General features: G+C 46.6%; 1 protein-coding gene across 6 annotated transcripts in view; it reads right to left on the bottom strand.

Annotated features, from left to right (window-relative positions):
• grid2 (glutamate receptor, ionotropic, delta 2) overlaps nucleotides 1–26,468 on the bottom strand; it is a 307,218-nt gene that overhangs the window by 114,014 nt on the left and 166,736 nt on the right. For all 6 annotated transcript variants that reach the window (XR_003751238.1, XR_003751237.1, XR_003751240.1 and 3 more), the window contains exons 3-4: nucleotides 24,066–24,350; nucleotides 13,653–13,858 (exon numbers count right to left, since the gene is read on the bottom strand). Coding sequence is in view for 2 of the 6 variants with exons in the window: in XM_028996105.1 (XP_028851938.1) it covers nucleotides 13,653–13,858; nucleotides 24,066–24,350 (491 nt within the window). In the remaining 4 variants the exon portion in view is untranslated. The remainder of the gene's footprint in view (nucleotides 1–13,652; nucleotides 13,859–24,065; nucleotides 24,351–26,468) is intronic.

The raw sequence follows: 26,468 nt of genomic DNA, 5'->3' as shown, positions 1-26,468 counted from the left end.
ATTTAGCATGCCTGCCACAATTATTGGGATGCCTTAAAAAGATTTCTTTAAAAACTGCATTGTTGAAAACCAGATCAATTTTTCTCTGAAATAATTTATTTCAAGTAAGGTTTGATTTTCCAAAGTGATTTGATGCTTCTACTAATATCATTTTTCGGTACGAGGGGTGTACTGGGAAACTTGTTTGTGGTCTTTTCCTCCCTCAGGTTCGACACTGGGGCAACTGGGAGTGGGATCCTGCCAGGGACTGTGTTAGTGTGTAACGGTGGAGTAGAGCAAGAGAGGATTAGTGGGGTAATCCACCCACTGCAGTCTTATCTGCCAACGCCATATCCATGTCACTTCTGACCAGCTCAGAATCCAGAAGCGTTTGTAAAATAATGATGAAAAAAATACACACTAAAACCAAAGAGCTTACACATTTTGATTATAATGAAGTCTGCACCGCCTCTTACTTTCAAGAGGTGGCTAATATGGCTCACTATTGAGCCACAGCACACTGCGACAACACACTACGAAGGTGAAAGGCCACTTTCTCTCAGCCAATCAGCAGCTAACCGCAACGGCAACTTCCTAAATTACATGACATTTTCCGTTGCTGCTATTAAAACCTGTTTTGTTGGAGCTAATTATGCTGATCCACGCAGGCCAGATACAGAAATGTATTCAGCAAACATTATTTTACAGAGCCTCATTAAATGGTAATTATACTGCAACTCGTATTCAACTATTAAAAAACTGCTTCTTTCTTATAAGTAAAGTAACCCTAAACTTAACCCTAGTTACACTGGATCTGTTTAATTCACACTCTACACACTCTCAGCATGATGGACATTGGTGAAGGAGGCTGCTCCAGTGAGCTGCTCCCCCGAATGTACCCATTTTGTACCAAAACAACCAAGATTGTGGAAGCTGTTGATGGTCCTGATGCCCTTTATAGTGAACCCTGCTACAAACCCTGCCAGAATCCATCATCAGTATCACACCTTGCCCTGTGTGATTGGATAGTGGGGATTGAATAAAAGGGGTTGGCCATTTTACCATTTTAAAAAGCAGTGGCCCATGAATCATTATTCAGTAGTCCATCACTACCAGCACCAGTTTGAATCTGAACACATATCAAAGCAGGTAGCACCAGGGACACAGACCTTCGATGGGAAGTGGGGTTCATGGGTAAACTGTTTCATTAAAGTGTTCCATTTTTATTTGATTCTTCCTAAGTGCAACAGGAAAAAACATTTTTTTTATTAAACACCAACTGAAGTGATCAGGTCACTTGAATGGATAAGGCACTGAATCAACCCCTGAATGGAGAGATTGATTAAATCACATGGAGTAAATTATTCTATATGCCTATAATTAGGACTTTATCCAATTGGCACTTCATTCAGAGGGACATCTAAAATACTGAAGTGAAGTGATTGTCACATGTGATACACAGCAGCACAGCACACAGTGCACACAGTGAAATTAACCCATCACCTGAGTGAGCAGTGGGCAGCCATGACAAGCGCCCGGGGAGCAGTGTGTGGGGACGGTGCTTTGCTCAGTGGCACCTCAGTGGCACCTTGGCGGATCGGTATGATAACAGTTTCCTTAGAACAATCAGGGTGGAATTAGTATTCTGTCACGACTACGGACTTACGGGGGAAGGAAGCGCAGAGGTCTGACATACTGGGAAGGGGGTTTTATTATTATTCATAAACAATAAAGAAACACAAATAAAGACTGGCGCGGTGGCCGAAAACAATTTAACTTAAATTACGAACATAAACTAACCCGTAGGCGTGTGGCGATTGCCAGAACTCAAAACACATGAAACTAAATCAGGTCAAGTTCGTGCAGAGAGTTCACGAAAATGCCAGCGACCCCGAACGGGCGAAAACTTCCGGCATTTATGGGGCGTCAGGATTGCATTCCGGTGTGGAGCCCAGCTGCAGGCAATCCTGACAGAGCCCCCCCTCCAAGGGCTACGTCCTCGGAGCCCCAACAGTACCATCAGTGGAGGCGGCGGGGGCGGACGGCGGCAACCACAGGGCTCCTGCCCTGCTGTATACTCCCCTTGGAGGACCCGGTCCCTCGGGCTGGCTCCCCGGCGTGGTCAGGCGTGGCGGCCCCGGTCCCTCGGGCTGGCTCCGTCCCTCGGGCTGGCTCCCCGGCTGTGGTCAGGTCGTGGCGCGGCCCCGGTCCCTCTGGGCTGGCTCCCCGGCGTGGTCAGGCGTTGGCGGCCCCGGTCACTCGGGCTGGCTCCCCGGCGTGGTCAGGCGTGGCGGCCCCGGTCCCTCGGGTCTGGCTCCCCGGCGTGGTCAGGCGTGGCGGCCCCGGTCCCTCGGGCTGGCTCCCCGGCGTGGTCAGCCGTGGCGGCCCCGGTCCCTCGGGCTGGCTCCCCGGCGTGGTCAGGCGTGGCGGCCCCGGTCCCTCGGCTGGCTCCCCGGCGTGGTCAGGCGTGGCGGCCCCGCGTTGCTCGGGCTGGCTCCCCGGCCGTGGTCAGGCGTGGCGGCCCCCGGTGCCTCGGGCTGGCTCCCCGGCGTGGTCAGGCGTGGCGGCCGGTCCCTCGGGCGGCTCCCCGGCGTGGTCAGGTGGCGGAGGCCCGGTCCCTCGGGCTGGCTCCCCGGCGTGGTCAGGCGTGGCGGTCCGGTCCTCGGGCTGGCTCCCGGCGTGGTCAGGCGTGGCGGCCCCGGACCCTCGGCCTGGCTCCCCGGCTGGTCCCGCGTCGCGGGCCCCGGACCCCGGCCTGGCTCCCCGGCGTGGTCCCGCGTGGCGGCCCCCGAACCCTCGGCCTGGCTCCCCGGCGTGGTCCAGGCGTGGCCTGGCCCCGGACCCCTCGGCCTGGCTCCCGGCGTGGTCCCGCTTGGCGGCCCCGGACTCTCGGCCTGGCTCCCCGGGCGTGGTCCCGCATGGCGGCCCCGGACTCTCGCAGCCCTGCTCCCCGGCGTGGTCCCGCAATGGCGGCCCCGGACCCTCGGCCTGGCTCCCCGGCTATGGTCCCGCATGGCGGCCCCGGACCCTCGGCCTGGCTCCCCGGCTTGGTCCCGCATGGCGGCCCCGGACCCTCGGCCTGGCTCCCCGGCTTGGTCCCGCATGGCGGCCCCGGACCCTCGGCCTGGCTCCCCGGCGTGGTCCCGCATGGCGGCCCCGGACCCTCGGCCTGGCTCCCCGGCGTGGTCCCGCATGGCGGCCCCGGACCCTCGGCCTGGCTCCCCGGCGTGGTCCCGCATGGTGGCCCCGGACTCCCGTACCTGCACACAATAATCAGGGCCGATCCATCTGGGTACGTGTGGGCCCTGTCTCCACATGTCCCCTCTGACACGTCTTGTGTCACCCCCTGCACCGCGCAGGGAGATTGTCCCAGAGCCTCCGGCGACTGTTCCAGGCACCCCAGGCTGGTGCCTTCTGGGACTATGCAGCCCCTCTCGCTGCACGGCCCTGGTGCCAAGGGGGGGGCATTGCCAGACCATCCGGCTAGCCCCTTCTGCGTCCGTTGGGACAAGCAGGCCCTCTTCCTGCCTGTCCCAGCTGGGTCCTCATGCCTACCCGGGGGCTCTATGGCGCTCCACCCCTCTGGAGGCAGACGCAGGCCCATGCCTGGCCCGCCCTCCTCACTGGCTACCGGAGGACCCAGCTCCATCGCTTCCCCACCTCCCCTCCCCTCAGGAGGAGTCCCCAACCCGAACTGCACCCCCCCAAAAAATTCTTTGGGGGAGCACCCCCCCCGGCTGGACTTAGGGGTACCTTGGGGCTCGTCCACCTCGCCTTGGACCGGTGCAGTCAGGTTGGGAACTCCCTCCCTGGGGTTCGGCTCTGCTGCTGGGTCACCATCTGGTGGACACAAAGAGGGGAAGTGGGGGCGACATACGGACACATATGCCACGCACACACACACAGACAGAGACAGACAGAAGAGAGGGTCGTCTGGCTCCCTCTCTGGGCTCTCCGGGACCTCCTCAGGGGAAACAGCCAGGATCTCGGGAGGTGCGACCTTTTCGTCGCCCGCCAGTGCTTGGTCTTCTTGCCCTGGATCCTGACTGGCGCTGGATGTGGTGGAGGGGCAGAGTTCGATCCCTGGCTCAGGCTCTGGCCGATCAAACTCCGCCCTCAGTCTCTGCTGGAAGTCCCGAAAACTCCTGTCGGTCTCTCCCTGCTGCCAGAGGGCTGTGCTCCAGCCCCATGCTGACCCAAGCAGACACGCGAGGATGGTGGTGGTCTCATCAGTGTCTGCTGCCCCACTGAAGGGTCCTGGGACCATTTGGCTGTCCCACACGGGGCTGGGCACGTCGCTGGAGATGGTGGTGGGCGTGTTGTAGCGTGGGGGGTGGTAGACGTCTTCTCCAGCATGCGGGGGCGCTGGTGATGCGCTGCAGTTCAGCTGGGGAACGTCCGAGCAGAGGGAAGGCGGGTCGGCGACTGGAGCTGGGAGGGCATCTTCCCTGTGAGGCAGTTCCGGCAGTGCAGTTGCTGGCTGGCGACCTCCTGTTGCCCTGTTCCACCAGCTTACCCCCGCATCGCTGTCCTCCTCCTCACTGTTGTCGCACCTCTGGGACTGACGTGGGTTTCCACGGACCTCGCAACGATCATGGACGGGCACGATGGGCGGAGCCATCCCGGCACCGACTGCCCAATCGGCGTCATCCTCGTGTTGGTCCGTGTCGACCTCATACCCTCGGAAGTCACGTGGATCTTCACGGATGTCGCGACAATCTCGGACGCGCGCGCTGGGTGGAGCCATCCCGGCCCCGACTGCCCAACGAAAATCCACGTCATTGTCGCTTTCGTCATCCGTGTCCTCCCACCTGTGACTCCGAGGGTCGTCCACCCTGCGGACATCCTGGACCCAGGGTGCGATCAACTCCCAGGGACAGTACTCTGGCCATTCGGGCTGGAGCCTGCCCACCTCCTCGCTGGAGGGACGCCGCCGTTGTCGCTTCTCACCCCCCTGGAAGTGACGTGGGTCCCCACGGACCTTGCGACGATCGCAGACTGGTGCGATGGGCGGAGCCCAACTCTCGTCTCCCGTGCTCTCGTCGTCGTCCGTGTCGTCCCAGTCCACGGGGAGCCTTGCCAGCAGAGCGCAGAGTTCTTGGCTCGACATGGCGAAGATCGTGGGGGTCGCATCTATTGCGCTCGCTGCCCACGTCACTTCCTCGCTGCTGCCGACGCCAACGTCCTCGCTCCGCCCACTCACCCGCCGACGTTGTCGCTTCCGGGTTTCGCGGAGTTTCCCGGGGGTGACGTCATCACCCGGCGCCGCGTACCACAGCTTCTCGGGGAGAAAACGCTCCACCAGAACGGGCGGCGCGTCTCTCCCCTGGCGTCCGCGTTCGCCGCGCCGGGCTGCGTCCTTCGCGGCGTTTCTTCTCCTCTGTTTTTTACCTCTGCGCTTTTGGGTGGGTCGCTGGCATTCTGTCACGACTACGGACTTACGGGGGAAGGAAGCGCAGAGGTCTGACATACTGGGAAGGGGGTTTTATTATTATTCATAAACAATAAAGAAACACAAATAAAGACTGGCGCGGTGGCCGAAAACAATTTAACTTAAATTACGAACATAAACTAACCCGTAGGCGTGTGGCGATTGCCAGAACTCAAAACACATGAAACTAAATCAGGTCAAGTTCGTGCAGAGAGTTCACGAAAATGCCAGCGACCCCGAACGGGCGAAAACTTCCGGCATTTATGGGGCGTCAGGATTGCATTCCGGTGTGGAGCCCAGCTGCAGGCAATCCTGACATATTCAGTAAAATGCACAGTGTTTCTAGTGACAGTGGTTTTAAGGCTGCAATCTTTAGTTAACAAACCATGCATTTTCCCATTGAAAAAAATTAAATAGTCAAACTGATTCCTGTGATTTCAATTATGGGCCTTTGAATTCGTCCATGCAAATTACATTCGCTCTGAGAACAAGAGACTGGAAGAAAATGGCAGTGTTTTAATCAGTATCAATGCTTCCCAAGTAACGAGAGTGAATGCATTCACCACACAGAAGAGCGTTTACACTCCTTCACACCCCCCAGCAAGACGTGCCCAATTCTGCAGAAGCTGCATTTAAGTGAAGTTAGAACAGACAAACATGCACAAAATACACATTGAAATTCTTTCATAAGGCTGTAAGCCACTCAAAATTGGGTTATCCTTTTTAACGTCCAACAACCTTCTTCCTTCACCATCCCCAAATGTAATATATCTCTCAGGGATAAAAAAAAAAATAACAAGACAACAGACTGTGTCTCCAGAGTGGCAATATCAAGCATGTAATGCTGGAACTGCCACTGAGGACCTGGTGCATGATGGTGAGGGAGGGTCCTGCAGTGCAAAAACAATCCACCTAACAGGGAGGGTGGCATCTCACCCTGCCATGATCAGTTGTCCACACCCTGTGACAACCAACCCAGCATGGTACTCATGTGTGTGTTTCCAAGACAAGAACAGCAGGCATTTCTTGGACATAGATGGTGCATTATCTCCATGATTCAGATTTCAACAGGTGATGTCACAACTGAGATCCAGGCCCAGATGTAGGACCGAGGTTTCATTAAAAACAGAACCAAACAAGGGAACTGGGACCAAAAACTAAACACAAGCATGACTTGCAGGGCTCGAACATTGGGAAAAGGGTCTGTGGGAAACGGGGAGTGGGGAAGGTAGACGAGGGACACAGGACTACGACACAGGCACTGGACTATGACACAGGAGGCAGGCAGAGGAACCAAAAACCAACCTAGACAAAGGGCGGACAGAGACCCGAGTAGAAACCCAGACTGGGAACAAAGACACTAACCAGAAATAGCACGCAGTCAAGGAACATTTGGACAGGGGACAGGACTCTGACTCGGAACAGGAACAGACAGACTGCATACATGACGACCTAGAGTAGTGAGGGAAAAAGGCCCAGGGGATGAGGAATGGGCGTGGCTTAGGCTTGAGCCACCAGTAGTACTGAGTACTGTGGCAGTACATGAGCTGGATGTTCGTTCTGTCTGGTATGTAATGGAAGACATTGGTGTCAATGAAAGAGTGTCACCCTGGAGTGTCAAGATGTGAAGGGTCATACTGACCTGTGGCCGGAATGCCATGGGTAGTATACCTGCCCAGTCTAGCATTACACCAGGCGACTCTGGGATAATTATTTCATGTTGCTGTGTGTTGAAATGCATTGCAGATCCTCAGCGTAGTACAGTTAAAATCCTCCACTACTGACATTGAATGGCAGTCAATAATAATTAACATTACCTCCTGTGTAAATAGTTAAATATGTCTATGTTAGTGTATTTTAATGATGGAAATCATAGAGGTACAATATTTTATGAGGTGAGAAGGAATCGAACCCACTCTGTCATCACCACAAATCCCAGAATCATCAGCACATGCAACTTGTATTTATCAATTCAGTAATAAAATGGATGCCAGCACCCAGCGATGGGTTGAGGATCCATTGGTGACCCCTTTACCTTTTTCCTTGACCTACCACTCACCTACAGTTCTACAAAATATTCAGTCTACACGTATATAATTCCCACCCTTTTTGTCTTTCTTCACATTTAATTGCATTCTGCTTGAGGCGGGATGGCGTGCATTCAACCACTCCAAAAGCGATGGTGAGAGAAGATCATCTCCACTCCAGTCCGCTGAATAATGCATGTAGAACCGGACCGCCGCTTCCTCCGTGGCTGCAGAGCCATTTTTGTCTGAGCAGCAGAAAAGTTTCCCGCTGTGCGCGTCGATCGGCGGGGAGGGATTACGGCATCACAGGTGAGCGGCCAATCCAAGCAGTAATCCCCGCGCCTGCCCGCCCCCTTTTCACTTTGCCACCACTTTCTCAAAGACGCCCCCATTCTGATGGAAGCCCCATTTGCATCTTGCACATACCTCGGCCAAGCTGTCCGGGCCGCCGTCAGGTCTGATTAGAGCGCGGGAATTTCAGATCTCGGCCTCGGCGGCCACGAGATGCGGCTGTGGTGACCTTGAGCGGAGGGGACAGGCGGGCGCGAGGCTCTGCACGGGGAGCGAGGAACGGCGCGGCGCGCTGACCGCAGATGGCCCCATCAGTCCCGCGGTTACCTTGAGCAGAAGCGACCAGAGACACAGCCATGAGCCGGACCACCGCGCGAGAGCACCAAGCGTTTCCTGACCGCTCTCATAAACAGACCACCCGGAACTGCAACTCCACAGCAACAATGGGCCAAATTCACCAGACTTGCCGTTTACCGTCTTGTGATGCAATTTGAGACGAGCTGCATCCCCGCAGTCAGAGCTGCGCAGCTGTAAACTGGGATCACATGTTCAAATGTCCCAGAAGTGCTTCTTCAGGCCCCCACTGGCTCTGGGACAGTGTAAGGTACGGATGTACCGCATGTTACTACTGAATTTAAATATTAAGAATTAAATAACTTTCTAATACATTTTAGGGAGTTAATGTCCAACACAAGTAAAATCTCCCAGCAATAGGGGTGTCGAAATTACTCTAAAAATCGAGTCATCGCGATACAGACGATTCTACATCGATGCAGTGCAGAACATAATTGATTATATTTTCTGGCAGCAGCATAAAAATTCTAGTTAAAAAGTAGTGCCGGACGTGACTGCGGCTGCCTCGAAATGAATGTCCTTTGAACACAAACGCATTTTTGCTGCATTTCGTTCAATTGTGTTTCACCGATGTTCACTCATCGCTGTTTAATATTTGTCAGGATTTTGGCCAAAAAAGTTGCATGAACGCGCAGCCGACCGGATGCTGGTGCTGAATGACCATTTGGAAGCTTTGATTTGCTCAGATGATGAGGAAAAAGCGGTCGCCGTTCAGTCCGCACTGGTTCAGACGTCCATGTGAATAAGGCTTTAATTCTCATTTCACTGATGTATTTGAAAACATAACGTGAAGTAATATAGAAGAAATGATGGGATGCATAATGATGCATTGATACGCGTAATTGTGATCAAATCATGAGACCAGTGAAGGTTCTCACATCTACCCAGCATCTACCCAGCATCTACATCTACTCCTGTTCGATACATATGCTCATCATGCAGTCAATATCCTATTTATTCTACCTGCAATCACTTCCTCCACCCTGATATATTAAAATACACCCCCATATGCCCATATGACATCATTTTTTAAATGATGTCCATCACTTTGTTGAGTGACAGGCGTGTGTCACCGAGATGTGCACTTGACTTGGACAGACAGATATTTGGAAGCTGGCGAGGACTTGGCATGATGGATGCATCATACTCCACTGGCAGTGCCGCTTGAGCTCGGTGACCTCGCCCTCTCCCGTGACCCGACGCCGTGTCCATTTCACAGCTCCGACCGAGCCCGACATTTCCCACCACTCCGCAGCTCCGCCACTCTTAACTAGAAGTCTTGTGAAGCCTCTTGTGGTTAAGGAACATCGTAAGCGTCAGATTTCTCAGAGCCAGACATCAAAAACACGTAATGGTTCATGGCTGATTTATCTGACATGAGCTTAAAATAAAAGGCTTTAAGGGGAAACTGGGAAAGCGCTGTGAGAATCTGCATGGAAGAGATATCCAGGGATTCCTTACACACCCAGCTTCGAGGTGTGGTGCAGTAAACACTCACCAGACCGATTTCACAGAAACAGTGATGTGGCCAACACAAGAGATATATATATATATATGTGTGTGTGTGTGTGTGTGTGTGTGTGTGTGTGTGTGTGTGTGCCCTCTTATCAAACGCTGCTGTATACCAGGAGTTCTGTGTCACACCTCTGGCACACCGTTACCACCTTCTAATCCCAACAGAACCAGTTCATCACCGCCACCCTGCACCTCATCACACAGCTCCCCACAGAAGGATTCAGATCAGTGGCATAACACCACATCATGCTTGTCATACATGGGGTCCTAAACCCCTGTTTTGGTCCTCAACTTCATGTAAGTGTGACGGGCTGAGAGCCTTTCATAGCTCCATGCTGTTAATATCTCATCATTAAAAGTTGTTAAAATAACTGTTCCATGATGACAGGACGATTTAAGGCTATTATGCTTTGTTTGAAACCAAATGCCTTGTGCATAATGACGTGTCCAGTTTAAGTTGTGGAAGAACACATTAACAGCTTCCCTGCTTTATGTATACGTTTAAACGTTTTCATGCCTAATTTGTCCCTTTTACCAGTAAAAAAAATTAAAGTGAAGTGATTGTCATTGTGATACACTTCAGCACAGCACAATGAAATGTGTCCTCAGTCAGTGGCACCTTGGCAGGTCGGGATTCAAACCAGCAACCTTCTGATTATGGGGCCGCTTCCTTAACCGCTAGGCCACCACTGCCTGTGATGAATGATACAAGTTAAAGAAAAAAAAAAAACAGCATTTATACTTTGATGTTTATATTTGAGTGCAGTATTTTCAAGAATATGGAAAAGGGCATTAAAAATGTAGGTATATCCATTGTTTACATCAGTCTTGTTGGTCCCCAAATACTGTATCTGAAGTCTCTTTTCAAAATTCAGCCGTGGTGCAGAATTACAGCAACTTTGATCCAGTCCCACAATCAGATTTCCCCATGATGCACTTTTCAGTGTCTGTAGCTTTAAATGCTAATGAGGAGGAGAGAGGCGGGACGAGGAAGAGAGCGGCCTACAACAAAGAATTATTTTATGCTAATTTTTACATATAATAATCACAAAGTAACTTCTAGAGGTGTCAAAATGAATTGTATAATCAATGCATCACGATGCAGATGTGGATGATTCTGCATCAATGCAGTGCAGAACACAATTGATATCATAATGATATTGCTTGGTGGTTTTCTGGTGGCAGTTTTCTCCTTAAAAGTAGTGCTGTTAGAGTGCACTGGAGGCCTGATCTGAGTACAGCGTCTGGGTTGGAGTTTCACTCTGCACGGAGCATGCAGACAAAGGTGTGCATTTAAAGGAGAACTACCTGTATATACGACTGATACAAGGTGAGTGCGGGATGGGTTGCATCGTGATAATCGCAATCAAATCGAATCGTGATTTGGACCTCTAGTAACTACAATACTTTGCACTTTTGCAAGCCATAATGGTGGGTAGAGCTACTTTTTAGGGGAGGGGTCAAAAATTCTCTGGGTGGACAAAGCATAAAAGCATGAGGGAGCCTTTCATGATGACATGAGGGGCCAAATTTAAGATCCGCCTGTCTGAGCTGCTGCTCTCTGAACGGTGAAGCCACTGCAAGAATGTAGACAGGCTAGGGGAACTCGTATTAATGTTACATAATCTCACAAAGTCACATTTTCATGTCATAGGACCTTTAATTGAATCAAACAGGAGTCACACACTCCTTGTAAACTAAACCAAACAGCCAAATGGTAGGATTAAATAATTCAGAGATTCTAATAAGCCAGACTTAATGTGTCGTATCCAGTTTTTTTAAGAGTGAACTTGAGATCTGCAGCTTGTAGCGGTGACAGATGTTTAATAGTCTCTCCTACTGCGTGAGTGTTGACACAAATGAACAGGGAGCAGGCAGGGGACAGGCGGAAATGAGCCAACAAAAGCTTCCATGGAAACACTTTCATTTATCCTACATTTGTGCCTGCTGTACTGTTTACTGAGTGCACACACACACAAAAAAAAGACATTTTCAGATATTTGTGCACGGATTAACGGCAGGCAATCTTTCCCAGTTTATCAAGCTCTGCCGTTAGGGACCTTATTAGCTGATAAATAAACATAAAGTGATGGAACCAAAAATATATGCATAGATCTGTGTGTTTTTAAATCTACTAAAACTGGCTTTAACCTAGATACACTAGCACCATCCATTGGGCAGAGCAAGAGCCCTAGCTAGGACAGCAGTTGGACCCAAGGTCTTGTTGTGACCCTGTCATTTAGCACATCCTCACAGAACATTATTTTTCCCAGATGGGCCGGTTCCATCCTGCGCCTGCTTAACAATTGGATTTTGATTGCTTTTCAGATGGCATTGTTAATTAAGTGTGAATGAGATTGCATAATGATTTATGTATTAATAATGCATTCCGTTTTAAAATGAAACAGTGATGCCTCCCATTTGGCTTGACTGCAAGGTGAGAGAATAAAACAGGGTTCAATCAAACAGCCTTCAGTGGGGAAAAATTCCGTTTATTAAAACGGAAGTTACAGCTCTGTTTGCGATACTGTTTGCTTTAAAAATTCTGCTCTGGACAAATTCATAGAACTGTGGCACATATAAAAATAATAAGATAATATAGTCTAACACATTGCATTAATACCACAGATGCTTCCGGCCATTACTTTACATTAATGAAGCCTTAGGCAGCCCGGAGCTGCGGTGTGTGACAAATGTTTCTAATGAGCTGCGCAGGTATGAGAGTAGATCGATGGAGACAGCACCGTTAACTCCCGCTTCTCTCATTTAAAGCTACAGATGTTGATGTACACATTGTGTCTACGCATCTGTAAAATTAAAAAAGGGGTCATAAAATGTGTGTATTCGTGGGTGCATTCCAGTACAATACGTTTTTGTGCGTTTGTGTATGTGTGTTTGCTGCGGTGGAACTAGGACTTACCGTGCATAGAACAATAAGAGAATCAGAGTGTGCTTAATATTGTATTAAGTTTATACTTTTTCACTAGAATTTGCCAGTACGCATAAACATCATGTTTAGGTGGATCTTATATCTTACAGGGGCCAAATGTCATCAGGTAAGCTGAGGTTTAGGAAATTATTTTTAAAATTCTTGTTAAATTCAGGTCACCCGTTCATTATAAATACTAATTATTGATCAGCATGTTATTTTATCAATATGTTTCTGAGGTAGTATGACATACCGATGTAATCAGGAATACTAAAAATACAAGAGCATCATATACAGTACAGGCCAAAAGTTTGGACTCACCTTCTGTTTCAATGTGTTTTCTTTATTTTCATCACCATTTGCATTGGTAGATTCTCATTGAAGGCATCAAAACTATGAATGAACACATGTGGAGTTATGTACTTAACAATAAGTGGAGACCTGGCCTCCACAGTCACCGGACCTGAACCCAATCCAGATGGTTTGAGGTGAGCTGGACAGCAGAGTGAAGGCAAAGGGACCAACAAGTGCTAAACACCTCTGGGAACTCCTTCAAGACTGTTGGAGAACCATTTCAGGTGACGACCTCTTGAAGCTCATCGAGAGAACGCCAAGAGTGTACAAAGCAGTAATCAGAGCAAAGAAACTAGAATATAAAACATGTTTTCACTTATTTCACCTTTTTTTGTTAAGTCCATAAATCCACATGTGTTCATTCATAGTTTTGATGCCTTCAGTGAGAATCTACCAACGTAAATGGTCATGAAAATAAAGAAAACACATTGAATGAGAAGGTGTGTCCAAACTTTTTGCCTGTACTGTATATACGATTTTAATCTACATTGACAAGTCATTTGCCTGGTCACAACTAATCAGCCCCAATCACAATTTATGAAAGTGAAGTGATTGTCATTGTGAAACACTGCAGAACAGCACACCCATGAAAAGGGAGCAGTGTGTGGGGACGAGGTTCGAGGTTTGAACCTGCAACCTTCCAATCATGAGTGTGCTTCCTCACCCACTAGGCCACCACTGTCTTAAAGGCCACCACAAATCATTCATCTGTAAAAAGTGCTGATACACTCTGTGATCCTTACAATGCTGTAAAATGAGTGTGTGTCCATACCTCTGTAATAAAAGCTTTAGCAGTAGTGGGGCTCATGAACAGCACGGCGCGGCGCAGAGTGTCTCTGTATCGGTGCAGCTCTTCCACCCTCATAGTGCGGAACATGCCGGTGATCATCATGTTGATGTTGGTCTCCACCTTCTGCAGGGACACGTCCATGCCCTGCTGGGATGTCTTATCCAGGAAGTCCTGAATTCCTCGGATATCTGGACACAGAGGAAATAGGAACGAACACCTGCTTAAGTGAACTCATATAGGATATCAAATATAATTAAGAAACAAAAACTAAAAGCCCTGTTCAGTATAACATTAAACAAAATTATGCATTAAACAAAACATGGACATCAGAGCAACACAATTAGTTGCAGATTATCTCGCATTATGCCAAGAGTGGATGTGGTTGCAGCGAACAAATTTTACATTCCACTTGTACATTCACTGGACTGAAAAGCTCAATTAAAAATTCCACCCTGTTTACAGCCACACCCAGGAAGCTACAACCAATAAAGGAACAATGTGGGTCCTGTTCAAGATGCTATGCAATGAAATCAGCCTTCAGCACAATGGTGGCATGTGACAAAATCTTCACCCTGCTTTTTTGTCATAATTTGTAATTAATACGAGATGCTTCTACAGTTAAACATTGAAAAATGCACACAGGGGGTAAGGAAGTAAGGAAAACTAGTAAAAATGGGATCACCTGAAGGTAATGCAGCACCTGGAACATGGAATATGGATCTACTGGAACACTCTTGATGATAAGTGGCAATAGCAAACCTTAATAATAATAATTCTGCAGTCATCTCCTATTTTAGGCAAATAATTGCACTGCAATGCTTTATGATAATACCAATTTGCTACCAAATAAATAAAAAATAAGTATTCTTCCTCGGCTGCATGTGTATAGACGTGCATTAATGGGAGGAAGACTTATTCGCTTAAGTGTACTGAAGAAAACAATATTTCAAAGTATTTTCAGAAATTATGGTAATGCAGTGCAATTTGTGTTTCTAGTTTGTGAACTTGCTTCCTTCTGTTAACACAACCTCACACCTACACGTTCCTACACAAGTTCCTACTTCCCAGTTTAGAAAGTCATAACTTATTGCGCATTAATGTGGTTAACTGTGCATTTCATACACAATTCATTTGATGTATTGTTAGCATTATTATTATAAATAGCAAAATTATATGTGACATAGTATAAATAATGTTAATACTGACTGATGTCATAACCTGCGCTATGCTTCTACATCATAACTCAACAACTCATCCAACTAGTAAATATGGATCTCAGAATTATGATATTTCTGACAGTAGCAGAGATCACGTTATAAAACAGGGGGGAAATGCTCACTAGCGTTGCAAGTCAGTTACAGGTAGAAAATACAGGAAGTGACTGTTGTTGGGTGATCATACACTGAAAGATCCAGTCCTGATTCAAATCTGCAGTAAAGGGCCTTCAGAGTTCAGGGTGGTGGAAAGGGCAGTCGGCACGGACGGGATCTAATAGGCTCTGTTAGTGCACTGAAATAAAGGCCATACTTTAAACATTATGAGCAGGTTGGAGATTGTAAAGCACTGTAATGATCCTTCCTCTCCTCCATCAGTTCATCTGTGGAGGTGCCGCTGGACGCTGTAATTAACTGCTCAGCTTGACAAAGAGGACCATTTGGGGGTGGCAGGGGGGAAGGGGACTGATGGTGATTTTGCTGCATTGGGAGACGGGAGACATTCTTGTGGTGGGAGTGGTGGCAGACAGGCCCCAGGTAGTGCATTTGTCACTGCAGCGTGCTGGAGGGTGCTGGTGCGAAGCTCAGGTAAATAAAACATGAATCAGTGCCACAGAGCTGACTCCACACTTGTCCTAGCGGGCAGGGACGGCGCTCCTCTATCAAACCAATTCTGCACACGGACAAGCAGATGATCTCAGGATCAAAAAGAGAGATGGGACGGATAGAGGGTGAGGAAATGGAAGGTAACATTTCCCTTCCATCCTGTCGCTGTGTGTGTCTCTCCAAATAACAAATAACAGGAACAAAAAAGGGGGGAAAGTGGCACCACCAATACAACAAATGTACATTCTATTTTCCTCTGGTAACACATCCTATATTACAGGGAATACTGTATATATGATGTTGTAGGATTTTAAGGATTTAAAGGTCCCCTATTATAAAAATGTCACTTTGTGAGATTATTTAACATTAATATGAGTTGCACATGTTTGTCTTGTCCTGATTGAAATATCCAATATATCCACTTACAAGCATCCTACATGATGTTGTCCTGTTTGTCCAGTTCATTGTACAGAAAAGTTTTACTTTTCTCTTATAGCGATTTGTACAGTATTTAAGTTTTAGTTAGTATGTGTATGTATACAGTATAATATATGTGTATAAACATATATATTTCTTCCTTTATTATTGCACTTTAGGGGGGTGTGTGTGAAACATGATTTCAATACATGGTATACTGTGTATTCTGTTGTACTGTCAATAAACCAATCTTGAATCTTTCATTTTTAGTTCCCCTGCCTGTCTATGGTCCTGCAGTGGCTAGAAATGGTGATAGGTGTAAAGAGAGCTCTGGTCATTCTTCTTCACCTTTCAGAGAGCGGCAGCTCAGAAGGTCGAATCTAGAATCTGGCCCCTTATGTCCTCTTAAGGGGAAAGGTTACCTGTGTTTCTCATGCTTTGTCAACCCAGAGAACTTCCTACCACTCCCCTAAAAAAGTAGCTGCACCGACTGTCAAAGCTTGAAAACTTGCGAACCAATGCAGTTGCTCTGTGACTGAATGTAAAAATGAGCACAAATGTATTTTTTATTTGTTCTGTCACGTGAGACTGAAGAACCAGAGTTTCTGGAAAATGTGACATGACTTCCTTCCAAAAATTGTGGTATGTAAATAGTGTTGATGTAATTTCCGTAAATGCCACCTCAACTTCTATAGGTCTCTCTCCTCCTCGTCCCGCCTCTCTCCTCCTCATTTAAAGGTACAGACACCGAAACGGCGCATCCTGGGAAATCTCATTGTGGGACTGGATCAAAGTGCCTGTAATTCTGCACCAAGGCTGAATTTCGGAAAGAGACGTCAGATACTGTATTAGGGGACAAACATGACAAACACAAAAAAATCAGGGGACCTTTAAAAATTTAAGTAGTATTGTTTGCTACATTTTTTACTATAGTTTTGCTTTTTTTGGAGAGGACTTCCCAGACCTGTTGGTGTGTAATTATTACTGAAACCCAGTAGACGTACTATAAAGCTATATTTACGAACACATTTTTAAAAGAATTATAGCTCTCATGTACTTTGGATGATTATTCACTATATCCTGTAAAATTGTTAATATAATATCCTTTGTTGCTCTCACTTGTAATACCTCTAGTGCATTTTAAGAATGAAGAGAGAGAGACCCAGTTTCTATGCAGCTTAGCGTGCACAAGCAGTCAAAGGGATCGAGGAAGAGGTAATGTTGCTTGAAATATTTAGAATGATAAAGAGAAGTCATGATTTGAGACATGAGGTAAATGCATTGGAATGCATCTGGAAAAAGGACCTTATTCACAAATGGTCTTGAAAAGGAAAATGAATCAAGTGAATTTGGCAAACTCAAAAACCCTTCAGCACTCAGAAAACACATTAACGTGTGAACACACGTCAAGGCAGGAACCACCATCGTCTCCATCATACACACTTATAAAGGGTCCAGCAGCGCCTGGATGTGACACCTAGCTAGTGACAATAAGATAATGTTAAAATGATGAAAGAGAGAAAATATTCACAAAGAATCATCTTCATAGTGATTCATCTTTATGTTCTTGTGAATTTCACTCAGCTGTACTGCAGCCATTATTTTTGTAAAGTTATTTGTATTTTTATTTCTTTTTATGTTCAAGAATAATTTGGTTATGAAAATTTAATTTTCAGCGGAAATCAGTAATGGTTACACAAAAAAACAAACCGAAAAATAGAATCAGTCAATTGGTGCATCCCTAGAATTAAGATTAGTGAACTAGTCCAAATATCCCACCACATTGTTTGCATGAGCAATAAGTGAATGAACATGTTCCGTAGCTGCACACCTGTACCATGGCAGGGCTCTCGCTGCACTTCCGGGACTCCGAGTGGGAATGTCAGAGTGAGAGAGGAGAGCGAAAGAAGGGAAAATTCCCCCCACACTAGGATTAATTAGTTGGGTCATCGCCTCCAGCGCCTCCACTAAGCAGTCCGCCAGTGGATGTTCAGCTCCAGGAGGGGTGGAAAGAGGTTTGGGGGAGGACGAGTGTGCAGTGTGTTGTGTGTGTGTGTGTGTGTGTGTGTGTGGCCAACTGCGCCGTTGCAGCCTCCATCTGTGCCCTGGCCCTGATTTAAAGGGAAACGTGAAGCCGGTTAGGCCTCTGGTTACCCTCCCACAGCTCCTGCGGAGGGGCAGGGCTCCAAGCAGACACCAGCCTGTGTTTTTACTGTAGGACACGGAGAAAGAAGCCCCGGCAGTCTATGCGCACGGATGGCAGCTTGGCAGACAGTGTTTACAAGGGATGCAATGACAGCTCCGACAGCATATTACAGCCTGGTAAAACCGAACGGTGAGGGCAAGGAAACAGTTTGCTAATGTGTGCGGCTCATTAACATGAACACTCTTTACGGGTCTATAAATTCACAATGACGCTGATATAAAGCTAAGTCATCATTAGGCTCATAATGGGTCAGATCGGGTACATATCTAAAGATGATGAGCTAAAGCAGAGACGCAGAATTTGCACTAACTAACAAATGGGCCGCCTTTAATCTGTCGGCAAACATACATGTAATTATAATTAGCATTTGCATCCCCATTATCATTAGCTTCAATGCGGATCCCTCTGTCACCAATCTCCAGCTGCAGCAAAGCATCTTGATCGTTAAAGTTTCGCACGTATTAATCCTGCCATAATGTGCAAGGACTCGCTGTCTCAAAAAGCTGTCCTAATTTTAACGAATGGGCGAGCATTTAATGAGTGAGACGTGATTTTCTGCTGCAGGATGTATTTGTGTTTGCAGGAAGCCTTGTTAAGAATTATAGGATTTAAAGTGATTATTCATGCGAGGGTGGCACCAGGACACAGGGTTATCTGAAAAGTAGTGTCCCGTTTTTCCCACTATGGTGTTCACGGTCTCCTGGGATTCGCGTGGTTCCATACGAAAATGAAAACGGTTCTATATCTGCTTGATATATTGCCCATAAAAAGGATTGATGAACAGAGCGCATTTTCCATGAACCCCATTGTCTGTGTAACCCTAACCCTCTCCAATCCAGACAAATGCATGCCAAGTGGACATCTGTGTTTATACATTTCAAAAGAAATCTTTTAATATATGCAGCACGCAGACAATAGCCGTTCAATTGGTCTACTTTGTTACATCTCTTGTTTTATCGTAAATATAAATGATGCCAATTGCCATAGTTGTGATGGCCTGGCGAATCATCCAAATTCAGGCCATCCCACTACCCCATGAACCCTTTTGACTTTACCGCTCAACTCCAACTGATCTGAGTTTGACCGACAGTTGGCCGACATGTCTGCTGTCTTCAGTGTGCAAACGCCATTCTTGAAACAAGCTGTATGAATGTGCTTTCAAACAGGCTCCTCCGCCCAACAATATTCATTACTGGGCGTAAATGGCACTAATGCAATTCACTGCACACAATAATGTGCCAAATCAAATCAAATTTCCTGAGTGATGCTGTGTGAAACCTTTTTTGATGCGGTGCACACTGAGCAGCATCCCGAATGATGTAGGGGTAAGTCCCGTTCCACGGGTGCAGACAACTGACCTACTCCGCGTTTTTGGACTGAGGCAATCACAATGTTAATGAAGAAGAGCGGTAATTACTGTGATAAAGGACACTTTTTATGACTATTTTAGTGTGCTGCACTGCAATACAAAAACAATTACGATTTTGTTATTTTTGTGAAATTCTTTTTAACTCCCTCATCAATAAACCAACAAATCAATGAATGAATGATCTTAGGGCCTTTCAAGGTTGGACTTTATCGGTATTCCTCAACTTACTTGACAAATCATAAGGGAACATCTCTTACAACATTATTCTGAGCAGAAGGGAATAGAACCCTGGTTTGTCTTCTCTGCTCACGTATAGAAATGTCTGCAGCCACAGCTCAGCCATCCCCAATTCCATTAAGCCCGAGGGCTCGAAGGTTCAGGGTGTGTATGTGAGTATGTACATAAGGGTGTCTACAAGTGGCTGTGTGTGTGTACATGCTCACATGTGTCAGAGTGAGAGTGTGTTCATATGTCCATATGCTGTGGTGTGTGTGTGTGTGTGTGTGTGTGTGTGTGTGTGTATATATATATATATATATATTGTATATATGGGAGAGGGAGAGAGAGAAAGAACATCTGAATGTTACGATGGGTGTATGAGAATGAGCGATAAAGAGAGAGAAAGAGGAGAGAGTGTGTGTGTGTGTGTGTGTGTGTGTCTGCATGCATCTCCCACTCCCATCAATCCCCAAGAACCTGCAGCAGCTCTTCTGTGTCTAATGCTTTTAGCATGCTTCACAGCAACTCTCCACAAAGGACAAATACAAAATTGGCGGCACAATAAATCTTTCAGAGGGACCTCATGAGGAAAAACTTGGGTGGATCTGAGAGACGGCGAGCAGGGAGTCTGGGGCCTTTTTAACCAACAAAGGGAGCTGGGCTCCACCTCAGCAGTGGCACTGAGGGCTGGGCCAACATTGAGATAAATCTTGCACTAAGTGACTGCAGCAAGATGGCTGTGGAATTACGGATCCCCTTCTGGAGTGGAATGGCGCCACTCTCCTATATTCATCTCTGTAGTGCCGCTGCGGTCACATACACAGAGCAAAGGTTTTCACTTCTTTCTTTTATTTGCTGCAAATCCCGAGCCAGTTCAGATGTCTGTTCACTAGCTAAACCCAGAAACGCTGCAAAAGGAAACAAAAGCACACGTCCCTGCTGAACGTACTCAAACCCTCAGTCCATGTTGCTCCAGGTTTCTGTCCAAAGACATGCAGTTTCGAATGGACTATACCGGTTTTATACCAGCAGTATGCAAAAAATGTATCTGTAATTTAAAACTGCACAGCAACAATAAGCCCCTTTTAGAGAAAAAATTCGATGGACGACATAATAAACGAAGTATTGTGCAACTTTTATTTCCTCAACAGACCTATGAACAGCCTTATTAAGACATAATTAAAGTGTCATTTTTATAATTCATTTTTATTAGTAATGAATGGACGTCCTTTTAGCTTTGCTTAATTGGTTGCAACAGAAATATCAAGGTAACCATTCCAAAGTCTGATTTTCCCTCTTTGGACAATTTGCATGCATTCAGGAGTCTGTTGTTGGCAGAATCCTAATTAAATTGTTATCTAGTGTGAAGTGGAAAAGCTCATTCCAGTGATTATTCGTGGTTGTACGTGATCCTCAATGCTGCTGCTGGCCTTTGAAATCCCAGTGAAAAGGTGACAATGACACATTTCAGGCCCTTGGACATTTTGAACTCTTTCTCTTTGTTTGCATGCATTTGAGAGAGAGAGATGTTTGACTTCTTTCATGGCATTTTTCCGCAAAATGTTCCCCTGCTGACCCTAGCCCATTAGTCGAATGGCCTTAAAGCGAATGCTACTCCGATATTCAGAACAGAATCAAAAGCACAATTCAATTACATTAGCGCTCAACATGACAGAATTTCTCCCCAAGTCATTTTCATTTGACTTCAGAGGAAGAACTCTTCAGGGAAAAAGTGGTAGTTTCTGGTGAGCCAGCCAGCAAACTCCTTCTTTACAACACTCTCCATGTCTTAACATGTCTTGTGCTGCATGTTCCACGACTGACAATATTTTTGGTCATCCACGCACTCTCAAAATGAAAATCAATCACAGCACGGGCTGAAACCCGCTCTTCGGCATATTTCCCCCGAGGAAGTGCGGCCTCAGCATCACAGTACTGAAGGCAAAAGCTCTTGGGAAATGCATCAAATTAGACTCCCCACTACCAGCCAGTTGCTGGTTATATTAAGTCATATTCTTGATTTATTTAAAACTGATTGACAGGAGTTTTACAGCATCCTGGTCTCCGGGAAAGTATCAAATAAAACAAAAATCTCACTGTACCACTACATAGAGTCAAAATGCGGCACTGATGGGAAGCCATTGCCCTGCTTCTTTTGAAATCAGACGTGACATGACCAGCATCCTTAACCTTTCATCTCTAAGTCAGTTCTGTTTGTAGCCTCAGCAGCACCTTATGCAGGAGCTTAAATTAGTAACCATTGTTGTTTGCCTGATTCAATTAAATCACTCACACTTTTATTTCTTAATGAAATTCTTCAGCAACAATAGTTTCATATGCTGTCATGCACGCTTGATGAATACAGAGAGAACGTGGAAAAAATGTTGCCAGCTATCACTGCTGTTTGATGCATGCAGCTAGATTTCTATTCATCAAGGATTATGGCTGCCAAGGCCCATGACATTAAGGAATAAAAGCCCTGGACAGTCTAGGCCTCATCTAGCCACATAGTGCACGTCTACAATGCAGAGGCTGGGTGGTTACTGGGTCTCTTAATGTACAAATACATGTTCAATTCGCTGGTATTCAGTCCTGTTCTGTATGAGTGTTTATGTCATGGAATAGTAGGAAGTCAAGAAGGCATTATTCAACATAAAATTACAGATTAAAAGATAATTACAACATATAATTAAGTATACAGTTCTGGTTTTAGGGCAGGGACTCATCACAGGGCGTATACTCCATTCCCTTACACACTCACACCTGCATCCAGTTCACCTTGTGTGAATGCCATTGGATGGTGAGAACCTGGGGAAAGCTCCTAAACTAGTTGGCTCCCAGTGTTACAACACAGTTTTATAATACAATTTTAACTGTATCTAAACTAAGATCAATAATGTGCTTAATAATCCCAAAAATATCTGTAAATATTATATCAAAACACTCCTACTCACACTTACCACACATTTAAAACCTTTAAACTATGAGTATAGTTTTACTCAATGAAACTGACCCTGTGTCTTTGCACTGAGTAGTAAGTGAAGTGAAGGGACTGTCAGTGTGAAACACTGCAGCACAGCACACGGTGACACAACTAAATGTGTCCTCTGTATTTAACCATCACCCTTGGTGCGCAGTGGGCAGCCATGACAGGCGCCCGGGGGGCAGAGTGTGGGGACGGTGCTTTGCTCAGTGGCACCTCGGTGGTAACTTGGCAGCTCGGGGTTCGAACTGCTAGGCCACCACTGCCCCAGTGTTGCAGCACTAAATTGTATAATTCCTCAGACACACATGCACTTTCCCATACTTGTCATGATCCGGACCGGCAGGGGTGACTCCGGATCCGGAGTTCGGAGCGGAGTTTCATGTTTGTCTGGTGTAATGTTCCCTGATCGTGTTCACCTGTTGTATGATTATATAATTATAAAAAACTATCCTGTTCGTGTCTGTTCGCCATCAGGTCATTGTGTAGTGAGTGTCCTTTGTATTATGTATTAAACCCCTGTCCTGTGACGTCGTGCGTATGTGTCCTCCTTCCTCGCCATGTCCAGCCATCATGACAATACTTGATTAATTTTTATCCATTTTTCTTCTGATATTGCCAGAATAAAACCAAAGACACCAGAAATGAACAGTTAATTAACACAAATAAAGGCCAAACAAAATAGACATGTCGGTTGTATTTTTTTTGTGATTGCCTGTGTTTGAAGGCATGTCTTACACTGCGGCCATAACCAAACAACTGCAAATCGGCCTCCTTGGCTCCGTTTTCAGCCATTACATGGTGAACCACGTGGTATTGCACATTTGTATATGAATATGTGTGTGTGTGTGTGTCGTGGGAAGGGGTATAAGGGTATGGGGGTTGGTTTGCTCCCTGGGGCTTCATTAAGTCAGTCACTGAACAACAGCTGAAGACTCACCCTCTTCACTTCAGGCCGTCTGCTTACTTACTCACTCTGGGCGCTCACCACAGCGAGATACGCTTTCCACTGGGACACTTTCAGAGGAGATCTATCCCCTCTTTCTTTCTTCGGGCTGCTTCACACACTTCACACATACACACACACTTAATCTTTTATTCCATTTCTGTCTTTATGTCTCAAATTCCAACTCTCTCACACTCCGACTCGCTCTCTCACACACATAATGAAGACTCATTGATTGCAGGGTAGGACATCTGAGGAGTTTTGCAGTGCTAATCTGCTGACACTGGGTCTCCAGGCGCACGTCGGCTGACTGCAGATGTAACATTTGAGTGCTAACACCCGAGCGAGAGCTAACATTAACCTCCTAACAGTCCTGGGAGAGTCAGTCAGACAGCCAACGCGGGCCAACGCCGTGCCACGCCGCCGGGCTCTTACCGTAGTCTGTGTCATAGAAGATGATGAACTTCTGCCAGCTGTACTCGCTGACCACCTGGAAGATCACGTCGTTCAGGTAGACGGGCGGGCGCACGAAGAGCGTGTAGTCATCGGCGCGGCCGCGGCTGGTGGGTGGGCAGCTGGAGCGAGGCGTGCCGGTCGGGCTGCGCTGGATGAAGAGGTGCGGGATGTGCATGGCGTCGGCCAGGGTCTGCAGCGAGCCGGCAGACATGCAGCCGATGGAGCTCACCAGCGCCAGGATACCTCTGTTCATCAGCTCACAGGCTGCGGAAAGAAAGGAGGAATATTAACAAACGTGTAAACATTAAGGACAGGAATGCAGACAATAAGATCCTGACAATGAGAAAACCCTTTGTTTACCTTAGACCAGTGAACGAGCCTCATGCTTAGTGCTGCGCCTAGCGCCAGTTTGAAAATAGTGTCCCCAGTCCCTTTGCAGACCCTTTAAAAATGTTCCTCACAGCCTGTTCATCAAAGCAGTGTTCGCAGCTTGCCCATACTAGTAATACTGGATTATGATTCCGTCAAATGTTCAAACATCATCGTCACTTAAAAAAAATAAATAAAAAAATAAGAGAGAACAAAGTGGGACCGAGCAAGATAAAGGAAAGACATTGAAATTAGAGTACAAACGAGAGAACAATTGAGAAAACGGGGTAAGACTGAGAGAGAATTTGACTTTTATTTCACTTTATTACATACAAACCACTACCGGGGAAAAATGCCACAGTGTGTAGAACAATTTATAAATACAAACTCGCCCGCATCTACACATACACATACACTTTAGTCAAGGGATCCAGCTCCTTTCCAGAACCAACAACTCATCACCTACAACTGCACATGCTGAACCAGATGTTTCAATGCTTATAAGAGACAATAATCAGCAAAAAAAAAAAAGAAAACGCAACAGAGATGGACCGAGAGAATGACTGAAAGATTGACAGGAAGACAGGGAGAAGAGGAAGGAAAAGGCATTAAATGGCGAGCTCAGTTCATCCTTAAGTGAGCTTCACAGTGCTTCACCCGATTCCTTTTTCTGTTCGTGAGTACAATAGAGGCCTGAAGGCCAGTGTAGAGCTGAAACAGACAGATCAATGCCTTCTTTCATCTGTTTAATTACAGCTGCGGAACACTCGGCAAATATGATTGTTTCCACTCCATTTGGACCTTCGCTGAACATTCAGCACTTTTTGAAGATGGTCTCCAATGAATACTGTCACTGCAGCACTGGTGCATAATGGGACCTTAACCTTAACATGCTGAGCACAGAAATGTGCACAGATGGATGGAGGGAACTGTGCCATTTCAGCAAGGCTGAGCCAGTTCTTTCCATGAACAGTTATTTTTTTGTTTCTCCTCTCTCGTCTGCACTGTGAATGTAATTGAGATTCAACTCAGGTCTGTGTAATTAACTCATCTGCGGTCAATTTTGCTCCCGTGAATGGATGAAATGAAGCTGACCACTCGATTTAAAATCTGGACTCTGTTGTGTGACAGAACACAGTGGCTCCATTCACTTGATTTCTGTCGATACAAATTCAGCAGGCTGAAGGAGAAATACTCTGATAGGCACAGTTCACACCGGCTAAATCAGTACAGAGGCAAGGAGTCCATCTGTTTCTGCTGCACTGACAGCAGGATACGACCCCACATGCGCTGACAGTGATGGACTGGCCCTAAGTTGCTGCCTAGGTTGGATCATTTTGAGGAATTCTAGGCTTGACTCTCCATAGGTTGACTCTTCAGAGGTCTCGGGTACGCATGTTTCTAAAACGTACTAGGTTTTGTGGGTTTGCTAGTGTCTGATCCCCAAGCCAAAATATTGGTTTTCATTCTATTGTTTAGAAGAATTTCTATGTTTAACTATGCTTAGTTTGGGGCAGTGATGGCCTAGTGGTTAAGGAAGTGGGCCCATATTCAGAAGTTTTTCGAATCCTGATCCGCCAAGGTGCCATTGAGGTGCCACTGAGCAAAGCACCGTCCCAACACACTGCTCCCCGGGCGCCTGTCATGGCTGCCCAGTGCTCACTCAGGGTGATGGGTTAAATGCAGAGGACACATTTCACTGTGTGCACCGTTTGCTGTGCTGCTGTGTATCACAAGTGACAATCACGTCACTTTATTATTATGTTCTCAAAAAGTCTGAGAGACTTTTTTCTGACTGAGAAAACAAAATGCTTTTGTTGCCCCCCTCGTCGCCCTCCCGTCAAAATACGCTAGCGACCCGTAGACGGTGGCAAATATCTCCTCAAAATATCACTAAATATCTCCTCAAAATATCACTAAATATCTCCTCAAAGCGATACATAGACACATTTGACAAGGTGAATATGTTAAAGGTGACATCAGTTCTTTTGTATTGTCAGAGGACGAGTTGTT

The sequence above is a fragment of the Denticeps clupeoides genome, chromosome 11 (assembly GCF_900700375.1).
Source record: "Denticeps clupeoides chromosome 11, fDenClu1.1, whole genome shotgun sequence".
NCBI lineage: Eukaryota > Metazoa > Chordata > Actinopteri > Clupeiformes > Denticipitidae > Denticeps > Denticeps clupeoides.
Note: the sequence above shows the minus strand (reverse complement) of the source record. Positions and strands in the feature narration are given on the sequence as shown.